This window comes from Salarias fasciatus, chromosome 17 (assembly GCF_902148845.1).
Source record: "Salarias fasciatus chromosome 17, fSalaFa1.1, whole genome shotgun sequence".
NCBI classification, from domain to species: domain Eukaryota; kingdom Metazoa; phylum Chordata; class Actinopteri; order Blenniiformes; family Blenniidae; genus Salarias; species Salarias fasciatus.
In genome coordinates this window covers 14,472,097-14,484,616 of record NC_043761.1, presented here as the reverse complement: position 1 = coordinate 14,484,616, position 12,520 = coordinate 14,472,097, and the positions used below count along the sequence as shown (strand labels likewise).

Here is a 12,520-nt window from a genome sequence, read left to right as displayed (position 1 = left end):
CCAAGTCCATAAAACACATGTGAACTGGTCAGGCGAATTCCCACTAACCCTGGAGCACCCTATGGAGGGTATAGAGCTATTCCAGTGTTCCATGACAAGGACGAAAACCGCATTGTTCCTCCTGGATCCAAGGTTCGACTATCAGTAGGATCCTCCTCTCCAGTACCCTGGAATAGACTTTCCCAGAAAGGTTGAGGAGTGTGATCCTCCTAAAGTTAGAGCTCATCCTCCGGTCCCCCTTTTTAAACAGGGGGACCACCACCCTGGTCTGCTAATCCAGAGGCACTGTCCGCCCACGATGTTGCAGAGACGTGTCAACCAAGACCGTCCCTGCACATCAAGAGACTTAAGGTACTCAGGGGGAATCTCGTCCGCCTCCGGTGCCTTGCCACTGAGGAGCTTACCAACCACCTCGGTGACTTCAGCTTGGGTGATGGAGTCCACCTCTGAGACCTCAGCCTCTGCTTCCTCCACAGAAGACGTGGCGACGGGATTGAGGAGGTCCTCGAAGTATTCCTTCCACCGTCCAACAATATCCCCAGTTGAGGTCAGCAGCTCCCCACCTCCACTGTAAACAGTGTTGGCAGAGACCTGCTTTCCCCTCCTGAGGCGCCGGACTGTTTCTTCGAGACTGACTAGTAGTCCTCCTCCATGGCCTCCCCAAACTCCTCCCAGACCCGAGGTTTTGCCTCCACAACCACTCGGGCTGCAGTTCGCTTGGCCTGCCAGTACCTGTCAGCTGCTTCTGGTGTCCCATTAGCCAACAAGGCTCAATAGGACTCCTTCTTCAGCTTGACGGCAGCCTTTACTTCACCACCGGGTTCGGGGGTTGTCGCCACGGCAGCCGCCTGAGACCTTACGACCACAGCTCCGAGCAGCTGCTTCGACAATGGAGGTAGAGAACATGGTCCACTCGGACTCAATGTCCCCAACCTCCCTCGGGACATGAGAGAAGCTCTCCCGGAGGTGGGAACTGAAAACCATGCTGACAGAGGGTTCCACCAGACGTTCCCAGCAAACCCTCACAATACGTTTGGGTCTGCCAAGTCTGTCCGGTTTCCTCCTCCGCCAGCGAATCCAACTCACCACCAGGTGGTGATCGGTCGACAGCTCTGCTCCTCTCTTCACCTGAGTGTCCAAAACACGCGGCTGGAGGTCAGATGACACGACAACAAAGTCGCTCATCGACCTCCGACCTAGGGTGTCCTGGTGCCAAGTGCACTTATGGACACCCCCGTGCTCGAACATGGTGTTCGGTATGGACAAACTGTGGCCAGCACAGAAGTCCAATAACAGAACACCACTCGGGTTCAGATCAGGGAGGCCATGCGATTAAGTCACCCCCTTCCAGGTCTCACTGTTGCTGCCCACGTGGGCGTTGAAGTCCCCCAGTAGAACAATGGAGTCACCAGATCGAGCACTGTCCAGCACCCCTCCCAGGGACTCCAAGAAGGCCGGGTACTCTGTACTGCTGTTCGGCTCGTAAGCCGAGACAACAGTGAGGCACCTGTCCCCAAGCCAAAGGCCCAGAGATGCGACCCTCTCGTTCACTGAGGAGAACTCCAACACATGGTGGCTGAGCTGTGGGGCTATAAGCAAACCCACACCAGACCACAGCCTCTCACCGCGGGCAACGCCAGAGAAGTGGAGAGTCCAGCCCTTCTCGAGAGGTTGGGTACCAGAGCCCAGGCTATGTGTGGAGGTGAGCCCAACTATATCTAGCTGGTACTTCTCAACCTCCCTCACAAGCTCAGGCTCCTTCCCCCCAACAAGGTGACATTCCATGTCCCTACAGCTATACTCTATGTCTGAGGATCGGGTCGCCGGGAACCCTGCTGTCGGCTGCCACCCAATTCACTTTGCACCCTGATACTTTGATGCTCAAAACAAAACATAATAATCAATTGACTGCCTGAAAATGAAGAGTGACTCAGCAGCTACCCTTTCTTTTCTTTTTTTTCACACTTATATAGCGCTTTACACTGCATTATCACATTCACCCATTCACGCACCAGTGGAGGCAGCTGCCATGCAAGGCGCTCAGTCCATCCACTGGGGGCAATTTAGGGTTCAGTGTCTTGCCCAAGGACACTTCCATATGCAGACAGGGGGAGACAGGAATCGAACTAACAGCTCTACCCACTGCTACCCACTGCTCTACCCACTGAACCACAGCCGGCAGAATTACTATTGCAACAACACATCATCAGTAGGGCAAAACTAACCTGTCTCACAACGGTCTAAACCCAGCTCACGTACCCTACCCGGCTGCAAATAAAGGATTTTGACAAAATAAAATTGATGAATTTCTAAAGCAGAGACCAAAATGTATTCAGTTTCTTTCTGTGTATCTAAGTGTAAACTGAATTACTGTTTTTTTCCCCAAGTAAAACTGCTCTATATTTTATTTAATTTATTCAATTTATAGATTTTTGTGAGAAAACTTGATGTCGTTATTAATTTAAATGCAATCATGAAGCTACTGGATAATATTTCAGTGTTGCTGTCCAGGAGAACGTCACCAGATGCCCATCAGAGAACGATGGATAGTGTTTTCCCTCTCGGCCTCCACTACTGCATTGCTTTGGCAGGGTGTTTTCATTTTGACTTTGTCTTCGTCGCTTCTGTAAAAGTGTGACCAGCAGGCGCACCTCTGTCTCTAACCTGTAAAAGGTCTTCTTCCTCTTTGTTGTTTTCTGAGAATGATCTTTTCCTGTCAGCTGCCGGAGCTGCTGGAGCCTTGTATGGCAGCACTGAGGTGGTGCTTCTGCAGAATAACAAATAAAATCACCACATTTCAGAAACAGATCAATTTTACTCACTGTTCAAATTAATTACAGCTGACAATTGTGGATTTAACTAAAGAAAATGCTATTTTACTATATTTTCTTACATTTAATTGACTTTAACCTTTCATTTGTAAAGCTTGAGCCCCATTAGTACAATGAGCTGCTGTCTTAAAAAAACGGCCGCCACAACTTCAGTTGGATATTTTTGGATCCACCCGAAGCTCTTTCTCATTCAGTCATGTAGATTTCACTTCAACTTCTTCTTGTAAGTAACTGTGGCACAGTTTGTTGTGGAAACCGTCGGGGGTCATGTGGTGCAGACAGAGAGCCACTTCCCCAAAAGCAGCTTCTTTCACCAGGACGCCGCTTCCTCTTTTTCAATCAGCAAGCGCCGCTTTGTCAATGCCACCCCTTAAGCCGAAGACACCTTCATAGATTCATGCCCAAAGGAGTCAATCACAACTGTTGCTTGAAGTGCTTGACTGTTCGTTCCTGTAACGGGCTTTCAGTTTTGCTAAAAATTGCGGAAATCACAACTTTTCCTGCAGTTTCATCATTTTAGTCACTGAGCATGAAGTGAACCCTTTAGCTGATGACTGGACGTTCTCCTTCTCTGTTTCTGTTTCTGCCCTGTGAGTCCCTGCAGTCCACTTTAACTGTTACTAATGCTCGTAAGTCCAGTGATGAATCCAGTAATGAGCGTTCTGTGCTGTACCCTGCAGTGGGGGGAGGAAGATCACAGTCAGTGGATCTCACCTGGAGTTTGTGGAGGGGGTCATTCACAGCCTAGTCCCTCAGGAAGTCCAACCTCCGACTGACAGGAACCATCAGGTGGGCCTGAAGGTTGTCCCTCTGGGGTTTTAACCGGCCGTCAATCACCAAATAGAAAGCTTGTTACTTTCACTTGGGAGGGATTTGCCTTCTCTTTTTCCACGCAACATTTGATCAGTCGACAAAAGCAGTGCTTGTGTTGTAATTATAAAACATCTTTTTTGGAAAATTAGTTGCAGATTCTCACCTTCGAGTCACCTGCAGCTACAAATCCCTCTGGAGTTTCCAACAGTTCTGTTCTGTTGAAAGTCGCCAATGAAACCTTGATCTGCTCCACAAACCTGATCTACCATCCAGACCCAGAGTTCACCAGCTTCACATCCACACAGAGGGGTGACGACGTCCAGATCACCATACAGGTTTGATATCTTCTCTGATTTGTTTGAAATGACACCAACGTGTTCCACATGGGATCAACATGAGTTTCTGCTGTCATTTCAGAGAAAAGCAGACAAACTGGAGATAACACCAGCGGAGTTGTCAGTATGGGGGGAGCAGGAGGAGAAACGATACCCCTGCATCATGGAAGACAAAGACCCCGGTGAAGAGTTAAACTTTTACTCGTGTGAGATTCAAAGACCACCCAGCGCACAGTTCCAGACGTTAAAGGTAAATATGTCAATACAATCTCTTTTTTTTTTTCACTTAATGCAAACCTCAGCATATCAGTATTCGATCAGTTGTGCCACACTGGGAGCGGACAAAAATAAAATTTTGCTGATAGCAAAAATCCAGAAATAGACCAGAATGTAGTTCTTTGCCATCTTCCGATTAAATAGTTGATTGCATGAGCGTTTCTCTTCATGTGTGGGAAGTCACAGCTCTTTTTATGACAGATGATGTTTATTCAGCTTTAATTATTGAACATCTACATGCTGTTAAGCAGAAGGAGAAATAAATATCCCAGAGTAGGATATATATGCCGGCGTTTGGCGCTCTGCAGCAGAACTTTCCACAGTTTGTGGCTCTCACTTGCTTTAAAAGTCACGTGAACTTCCACTGACTCCATGAGTCAGTGAGACTGCAGCAGGTCAGCGCTCTGTTTTCGGACTTCCTCTTCACACTGAGGACGGCTCACTGTCACTCTGACTGCATGTGTCGGGTTATTGCATTGTTTCATCAAGAGGAAGAAACTGTCGTAGAGCTTTTATGTGTATTGTGGCCGCTGATTTAATATGGTGGTCTGCTGATTTCCTGAACAGAATTCTGTTTTGGATTTGATTTGAGAGAAGTGATTAAAACTGGAGTATTTTTATTTTACAGATCAAATATGGATATAAGACAGTGGAACTGGAGGACAACTCTCGATTCAAGATGTTGTTCATGCTGCTCGCCCTTCTGCTAATTCCCTGCATCTTTGTTGGTACATAAACACACACACACACAGGTTCAGTCCCGATCAGGCCTCAGAAACGGCGACGGGTCAGATCTTCCTCAATTCACCCTCCAATGTGTGTAACGTGTGTCTCAGTAGTGGTGATCGTCACCCGACGCCAGCAGAAGAAGCTGCACGCCCAGATGAACAGGTTCATGGAGGACCTGGAGCTCGACATCAGGAATGACATCAGACAAGGTCGGTCACAGCGCCTCACGGTTAATACTTCTAACTTCTTTTCGGGGAAAGCTACTTCTAAATGTTTGAATTTTACATATTATTCAAATCTACACAACATCAGTGTTTTTTTGGGGGGGGCTCAGCTGCAGAGCGCTTCCTCTCTGCAATCACAAGTGACAGAAACCGTAACTGATCGGGTCAGATAAAAGTCTCACCCGACACAAGCTCCCGCCCAATCGCCTCACTATCTTCAGCTCAAATACATAAAGTTCTTGTTTTTTCTGTTGTGCAGTATCCTGTCCATATCCTGTGCATGGCGTCACACAAATGACACAGAATAGCATCGACGGACAGGCTCTCCCGCACGGCCACGTTTACATTAATCAGCACTGTGGAGCCGTGAAGCCAGGCTGAACGTTTTCACTACCTCTTTTTAACTGTGTGGAAGCTGCTTCACAGGGTTGCTTTTCACCCGATAATCGGGAGAACTGTGCCGTTTGCGTTGTGGTTTGAGAGTGTCCGTGATGTTTCATTCGACGCAGGCTTTGTGGATCTGCAGACGGAGAAAGCCGATCTCATGGAGAACGCTGGAGCGATCCCCTTCCTGGACTACAAGCACTTTGCGTCCAGAATTTTCTTCCCAGAGGTGAAGTAAAGCTGCAAAACACACACACACACACACACACACACACACACACACACACACACACACACACACACACACACACACACACACACACACACACACACACACACACACACACACACACAAAAACTCAGTCTCAACAAACTCTTCTTCTGTGGTTCCCAGAGTGAGGCTCTGATGGCGCTGTGTGTCAAAGACATCGGGCAGGTAAAGTCCACCTGCAGCTGTTGGGTGGCGGCGAGCGATCGGGCGTGTTGTGACCTTGTTCCCGTGTTTGATCAGGACGTGGAGAAGGTCCAGCTGGACGAGTGCTGTCAGGGTTTGTCCAGGCTCATCCAGGACCAGGTCTTCCTCACGTCCATGGTGCACGCTCTGGAGGAGCAGAAGAGCTTCTCCATCAAGGACAAGTCGGTTTCTTCATGTTTGATTCACTTTCAGATCTGCATCAAACTGTAATCTGATCTTCTTAATGCTGTTTTTCGTTTTCTCCCGTCCCGTCCCAGATGCACGCTGGCGTCCCTGCTCACCGTGGCGCTTCACGGGAACCTGTCGTACCTGACGCAGGTGATGGAGGCTCTCCTGAAGGACCTGATGCAGCAGAGCAGCAACGCTCAGCCCAAGCTGCTGCTGCGACGCACCGAGTCCACCGTGGAGAAGCTGCTGACCAACTGGATGTCCATCTGCCTCTACGGCTTCCTCCGGGTCTGTAGCCGCCGTTCTGATGCCTTCATTTTGGCGTTCTGAATACGATGTCCATTCAAACGGAATGGAAACCATCAAACACAATCAAAGTCCGGAGACTTCTCAAATTGACCAAGTCTGCTGCAGATTCTGAACTCGTCTTCCTCTCAGGAAGGCCCAACCTGCAGACAGCGGTATTATTTAAGCGCATAGAAAAGAGGAACGAACGCTCCGACATCCATACATTCTGAGAAAAACAAACTCAGCACTTCATTTGAAGCAGTTAAACTCGGAGTGAATAAACCACTTCTCACCACTCAAAAAGTTTTGGGCAAAAATAGAGCTGAGAAACTTCAAATATTATTAAGAGTTTTTTCTGTAGAACAGGAAGTTTGCGGGAAGGTGGACTCAAGATGCCAGACACAGAACAGCGGCTCATTTTATTTTAACAAACCAAAAAAAAAAAAAAAAAAACAACCTTTATCGTGGATCGACTGATTCTGCTTACATTTACGCCGCAATGTTGGACACATTAGAGTTTCGACACAGTGTGTGACGTAAACAGGAGACGACTTTCTGCAGAGAAAGAACACAAAATTACCCCACAGAGACCAAATGCAAGTGTCGAAATCAACATTTCAGGACATGTTTTGCAAGGCTGTGCCCTCTGACCTTGCAGAGCTTTTAATGCTGCAGTTCTTTAAGAAAACCACATCCCGTCCTGCCTTTGTGACGGCGCCATACAGGGCAACCGGTCCCTCGCTATTCAGGTTCACTGAAACTGTGAAAGTGAATCGCTGTTCACAATAGTGCTAATTAATGTTGCATGGACTCTCAGGAGTTTTGTAGAAAAGTGCAGCGTTCCAGTTATCCTGGGAACTGGGAGTTCCTTCTTGGAAATGCTGTTTTTTCTGCTTTATGATTCATCAAGTCATCTCAACACAGGATGGCCCACAAACAGCACAGCACAGTGTGGCATTCACATAGTAACCACCACTTTTAGCCACAAGCACAAATAAAGCAGATGTAAATGCACGAGCGCAGTCTTCTCACGGACCGACATGCAGCCCAAAATATCTGGGGTTTTTTGTTTTAGATGCCAATGCAGCCAGAGCTGCATGTCAGACGCAAAGAACGAGCAATGATAACAGCAGAAGGACGAGATCAAAGTGCAAAATACAAAAATAAAGAAAAGATTTATTGTAGACTCGAGGTGAGGTGTAAACTTGACGAGACTCAGCGATCTTTCCGTATTAAGGTATCAATAAGTAAAAAAAAAAAATCCACATTCAATTAAAAATGTTTTTATAAACCTACATAAATGGAATTAATTCAAAATATTAACATTTGCGTGTGTTTTTAAATGTGCTGTATGTTATTTCTAAATGCCTGACGGAGCAAAACAGAACAGAAAATCTACCTTCTTTCTGCACAGGTTTAAAATTAGAACCTCAAATTTTTTTTTTTTTTTACTTTTTGCTTTTTTTCTGGCAGATGTGCTCAAAGATCAGGATTGCTCTTCAAAGTGAACAGCTGCAGAAGACTGCGACTTCTCAACCTGCATGATCTCTGCAGCTTTTCTCTCTGTTGTGGTGCAGAGAATAAGTTTTGAAAAAGCTTTTGTGTTTTGTAGCAAAAATGATCACAAAGTCACCATGAAGCCAGTTTTAATGATACTTTCTGGTGCAAAATAAAGTAGAAATGACCATTTTGCAGCATTTTTTGAAAAACTCATACAGCCTCGGGCAGATTGGAGCCAGTTTTGGCCCGCGGGCCTCATGTTTGGCTAACAGGAGTTGCGGTTTGTGTTTTCCGTGCAGGAGAGCGTCGGCCAGCACCTGTTCCTGATGGTCAGCGCTCTCACGCAGCAGATCGCCAAAGGCCCGGTGGACTGCGTCACGGAGAAGGCTCTGTACACGCTGAGCGAGGACTGGCTGCTGTGGCAGGCTCCAGAGTTCAGCACAGTGGTACACACACACACACACACACGCAAACACACACACAACTTTAGGCCATTCAAATTCAAAACTGTATGTGTGGTATTTGTGGAAGCAATCGTTAAAACTTCCTGCTTCTTACTTCTGTTTGGGATCTGTTCACAGTGTGTGTGTGTGTGTTTCTGCTCACACACACTCTTCTCAAAACAAGAGAATAGAAAACATGATTTAATCAGATTGACCGTCGATGCATTAGTGTCTCGGTGTGTTGTCGATGTGTGCGTTGGGAGAAGTCGGGGGCCACAGTGTGATGGTCGACCGCTTCCTCCTCCTTGTATATTAAGACCTGCTGGTAGATGCAAAGCAGAGCGGCTTTGAAATGAGTGGCATGACTTTATCTACCGCAGAAGGAACTTTCAGGATGTTACACAACAGTAAGACTTCCTTAACGCCCCGTCAGTGCCGAAGAATCGCAAGTATAACCTGCTGGTGGAGGATCTTTCAACAGATATGGGTTTTTTTAATTATGAAATGCTCTCTCTTGAATTAAAATCATTAAATATGCTTAACATTTTTGGCAAATGTTGTTGGTAATATTATTATATGTAAAAAAAAACAAAAAAAAACATAATGTTAAATTGTCTCAACTTTTCCAGTTTTCAACATGATTGAAACTATTCTCAAAAAAAGCAACTGAAACTGAAAAAGTAGCCAAGAATGAAAATGACACTGAAACGTGTTTATTTACAGCCACGGTGAAGGTGTTCGGTCTGTTTATAGGAAAGGGCCCTGTTCTCGCTCGACTCGTTTCTTGGTTACGGTTGACGAACTCAAGTAACCAATCTAATGATGCATTATCTTGCAAGCGTGTGCAAGGAAATAAGCTGGAGATTGAAGATAAAGTCTTTGGTGAGACGCAGCCGCCACAAAGATGGCCGCAGCCGCACTCTGGAGAAGCGACTCGTGCCGCCGAGAGTGATCCGAGCTGCAGGAAGGCGCCCTGACCCGGTTTCCCCCCGGCTCTGCGCAGAAGCTGAAGGTGCTATTCGCCGTGGGCACCGACGGCGAGGTGAGCGAGCCGCTGGAGGTGGAGGCCCTCAGCTGCGACACGGTGGAGCAGGTCAAGGAGAAGATCCTGGCCACCTTCAGGGCCAAGTTCGGGTTCCCGTACAACACGCCGCTGAAGGACGCCCGCATCGGTACGTGACGCAGCCAGACGCCGGGCTCTGGAAGGCCGCCTGCTTGAGGCTTCTGTGGCTGAAAGCTGAACTTCTGCAGCAGAAGTGAGCTGGTTACAGTGTGGTTTGACAGACTCCAGGCCCACATGCACTACAGTGTTGTGTAAAGTATGTCTCTTGATGGTGCGAAAAGGTGAATTGAAAACAAACTAAAGTTTAAACCATACAGGAGCCTTTAATATCTGGTTCACGTGTGACTTTGTGCCGGCAGAGTACGAAAGGGACGGCTTGTTTCTTCCTCTGGAGGAAGTGGATGCGAGTTCTGAGGTTATCGGCGAGGTTACCATGCTGAACACGCTGAGGCACTACAAGGTGAGAAAAGGACGGTTTCTGCTGAAGAGACAGGAAATTTGGCACATATGGTAATGTGGCAGGATGGAAATAGTAACCGGGCAGCATGTAGCTTCCTCTGTAGAAAACAGCCGCGAGAGGAAGAAGCCTCACAGCCAATGAGAGCACTGAGGGTTATTAGATGAAGAGAGATCTGTAATGGCTTCCTAATGGGGCCATTGAGTGGTTTTGATCCATCGATCATCCATAAAGTGCCGCCGCTGTGAGGAGAAGCCCGTCCTGCCGCAGCAGCATTTTATCACTGTGGAGATCAAACTGGAGAGACCAGCTCTCTCCAGTGGAGAAAGGCTGATGGGTGGACGGACGGATCCATTAACCCGGTTTAATTTCCTGCAGGTGGATGATGGGGCTATTGTCAAAGTGCTCTCTAGGAAAAGTCACCCTCCTCTGAGCCCGCAGGGAAGTGTGAAAGGTGAGAAGTGGGGAAATTTGGCTGTTAATGTCCAAACATGCTGGAGAATGACCCACATGTTCCTTCACTTATCCCAAAGACATGATTTCTTTTTATCTTTCCCTCTAGATGATGAGAACTTCTCTGGGAAATACTTCCATTTGGTAAGAAACGCTTTGAGCAGCGTGAACAGTATTTGAAAGACCATATTTCCATTTGCACCCGACGAGAGAGTGTCTGTGATCCTGCAGATTGATCCTGACGTGGTGGAGGACCAAAGAAAGAACCCGGAGAGGAAGAAGCTGAAGGTGAAGGAAGTGCATCTCACCAAGCTGCTCTCCACCAAGGCAAGAGGAAACCCGATCTCACGGCTTGGTCCTGGTTCTAGACGGCCAGGACGGAACTGAAAGCTCGTCTCTCCGTCCCCCGTCCAGGTGGCGGTGCACTCGTTCGTGGAGAACCTCTTCAGGTCCATCTGGGGGACGTCGCAGAGCAAGCCGCCGCACGCCGTCAAGTACTTCTTCAACTTCCTGGACGCTCAGGCGGACAGCATGAAGATCAGCGACCCAGACGTTCTGCACATCTGGAAGACCAACAGGTACGCCGTGAACGAGCCGGCCTGCAAAATCGCAGAGCGGCGGGTGCTGACGCTGAAAACCGTTCTGTCGCCGCCAGTCTGCCGCTGCGCTTCTGGGTCAACATCCTGAAGAACCCTCAGTTCGTCTTCGACATGGAGAAGAGTCCGCATCTGGACGGCTGCCTGTCCGTCATCGCCCAGGCCTTCATGGACTCCTTCTCTCTGAGCGACACGCAGCTGGGGAAGGTAAGATCACACCCCGCTCGGAGAAAGCGTGGATTCCAGGCAGCGGCTGAACCGGAGCGGTTTTCTTTCCGCTCCAGCACGCACCGACCAACAAGCTGCTCTACGCCAAGGACATTCCCAAGTTCAAGCAGGAGGTGAAGGCGTACTACAAGCAGATCCGGGACCAGTCGCCGGTCACGGAGAGCCAGTTTCAGGAGTTCCTGCGCGAGGAGTCGAAGGTAAAATCCCTCCACTGAGGAAATGGATGGATGGACGTGGAAGAGACCGGCGGCGCTGACCGGGCCGACGCTCTCATTTCAGAAGCACGAGAACGAGTTCAACGAAGCCGCCGCCCTCAGAGAGATCTACAAATTCATCCAGCGCTACTTCGCAGAGGTCAGAGCTTCGCTTCTCAGCCTCGGTTTAACTTTCACATCCAGTTCACCACTGTGAAACACCAAGGTGTTAGACCCATCCATAACAGCCGATAACGTGAATAATTTGATTCACAAGTTTGTTTGACCTTAAGCTGAACAATTTGTTGATCAGATTTGTGATCAAAGAACGAATTTGTCTTTGACTTTAAGATGCGACAGCCGGTTTTAGATCCATTTATCTGAGCTGCGAAACTGAGAAGGGACCGTTTCCAGTTCCCTCTGCTGATCTCATTTCCTGCTTGTGTGTGCAGAAGCACTTTTCACAACTTGAAACTGATTTTAAGACGTGACAGTCAGAGTCCCCATGTTTTAATAAATGACATTCTGTTGCACAAGAAGTCAGAAAACTCAGTTGCAGCAACGCTTCCTGGCATTGGATGTTCCTTTTGTCAAAATATGACAATAACAATTTTCAACAGTTGAAATAAATAGTTGGGAAAAATGCTTTGGAATTAATGTAACACTGTTTCAAACACTCTCTTCTTTTGGGTTTTTCGTCAGATCAAAGAGAAGCTGGACCAGAACGGCGCTCCTGCGGAGCTGTCCGAACAACTGCAGCATGTTAAAGACTCTTTTGACGGACTGAAGAGCTGCTCCTGGGACTGAGATCAGAGACTGAGGGGATGTTTCCCTGCCGCGCATGAGGCTGGACTTCCAGGAAAAACAAAGGACGAGTCTGCTGGAGGCGTCTGGTCACCATCAGTTTTTAATTTTTATCAGCTCGGACACATCAGTTGTTGCATTTTTAGTAAATGTAAACAAGTTCCTCGATAGAAAATCAAACCCTGAGTTGGTCGTTAAAAACAGCAGAAGGTGCAGCGTCGTCACAACATTTCAGAAACGTGTAAAACTGTGTAAAAAC

At 47.8% G+C, this 12,520-nt stretch overlaps 1 protein-coding gene across 4 annotated transcripts in view; it reads left to right on the top strand.

Moving 5' to 3' along the window:
* The window catches only part of plxnc1 (plexin C1), a 41,669-nt gene extending 29,299 nt beyond the window's left edge, over window positions 1–12,370 (top strand). For 3 of the 4 annotated variants that reach the window (XM_030113203.1, XM_030113204.1, XM_030113201.1), the window contains 20 exons: window positions 3,512–3,620; window positions 3,794–3,979; window positions 4,062–4,229; window positions 4,884–4,983; window positions 5,092–5,193; window positions 5,718–5,821; window positions 5,987–6,028; window positions 6,104–6,228; window positions 6,325–6,523; window positions 8,323–8,469; window positions 9,470–9,638; window positions 9,889–9,989; window positions 10,365–10,440; window positions 10,549–10,583; window positions 10,671–10,766; window positions 10,854–11,017; window positions 11,095–11,242; window positions 11,320–11,460; window positions 11,543–11,617; window positions 12,160–12,370. In XM_030113203.1, coding sequence (XP_029969063.1) covers window positions 3,512–3,620; window positions 3,794–3,979; window positions 4,062–4,229; window positions 4,884–4,983; window positions 5,092–5,193; window positions 5,718–5,821; window positions 5,987–6,028; window positions 6,104–6,228; window positions 6,325–6,523; window positions 8,323–8,469; window positions 9,470–9,638; window positions 9,889–9,989; window positions 10,365–10,440; window positions 10,549–10,583; window positions 10,671–10,766; window positions 10,854–11,017; window positions 11,095–11,242; window positions 11,320–11,460; window positions 11,543–11,617; window positions 12,160–12,264 — 2,392 coding nt within the window. In that variant the 3' untranslated portion in view covers window positions 12,265–12,370. The remainder of the gene's footprint in view (window positions 1–3,511; window positions 3,621–3,793; window positions 3,980–4,061; window positions 4,230–4,883; window positions 4,984–5,091; window positions 5,194–5,717; window positions 5,822–5,986; window positions 6,029–6,103; window positions 6,229–6,324; window positions 6,524–8,322; window positions 8,470–9,469; window positions 9,639–9,888; window positions 9,990–10,364; window positions 10,441–10,548; window positions 10,584–10,670; window positions 10,767–10,853; window positions 11,018–11,094; window positions 11,243–11,319; window positions 11,461–11,542; window positions 11,618–12,159) is intronic. The other variant, XM_030113202.1, reaches the window with a different exon arrangement.
* The last annotated feature ends 150 nt before the right edge of the window (window positions 12,371–12,520 follow it).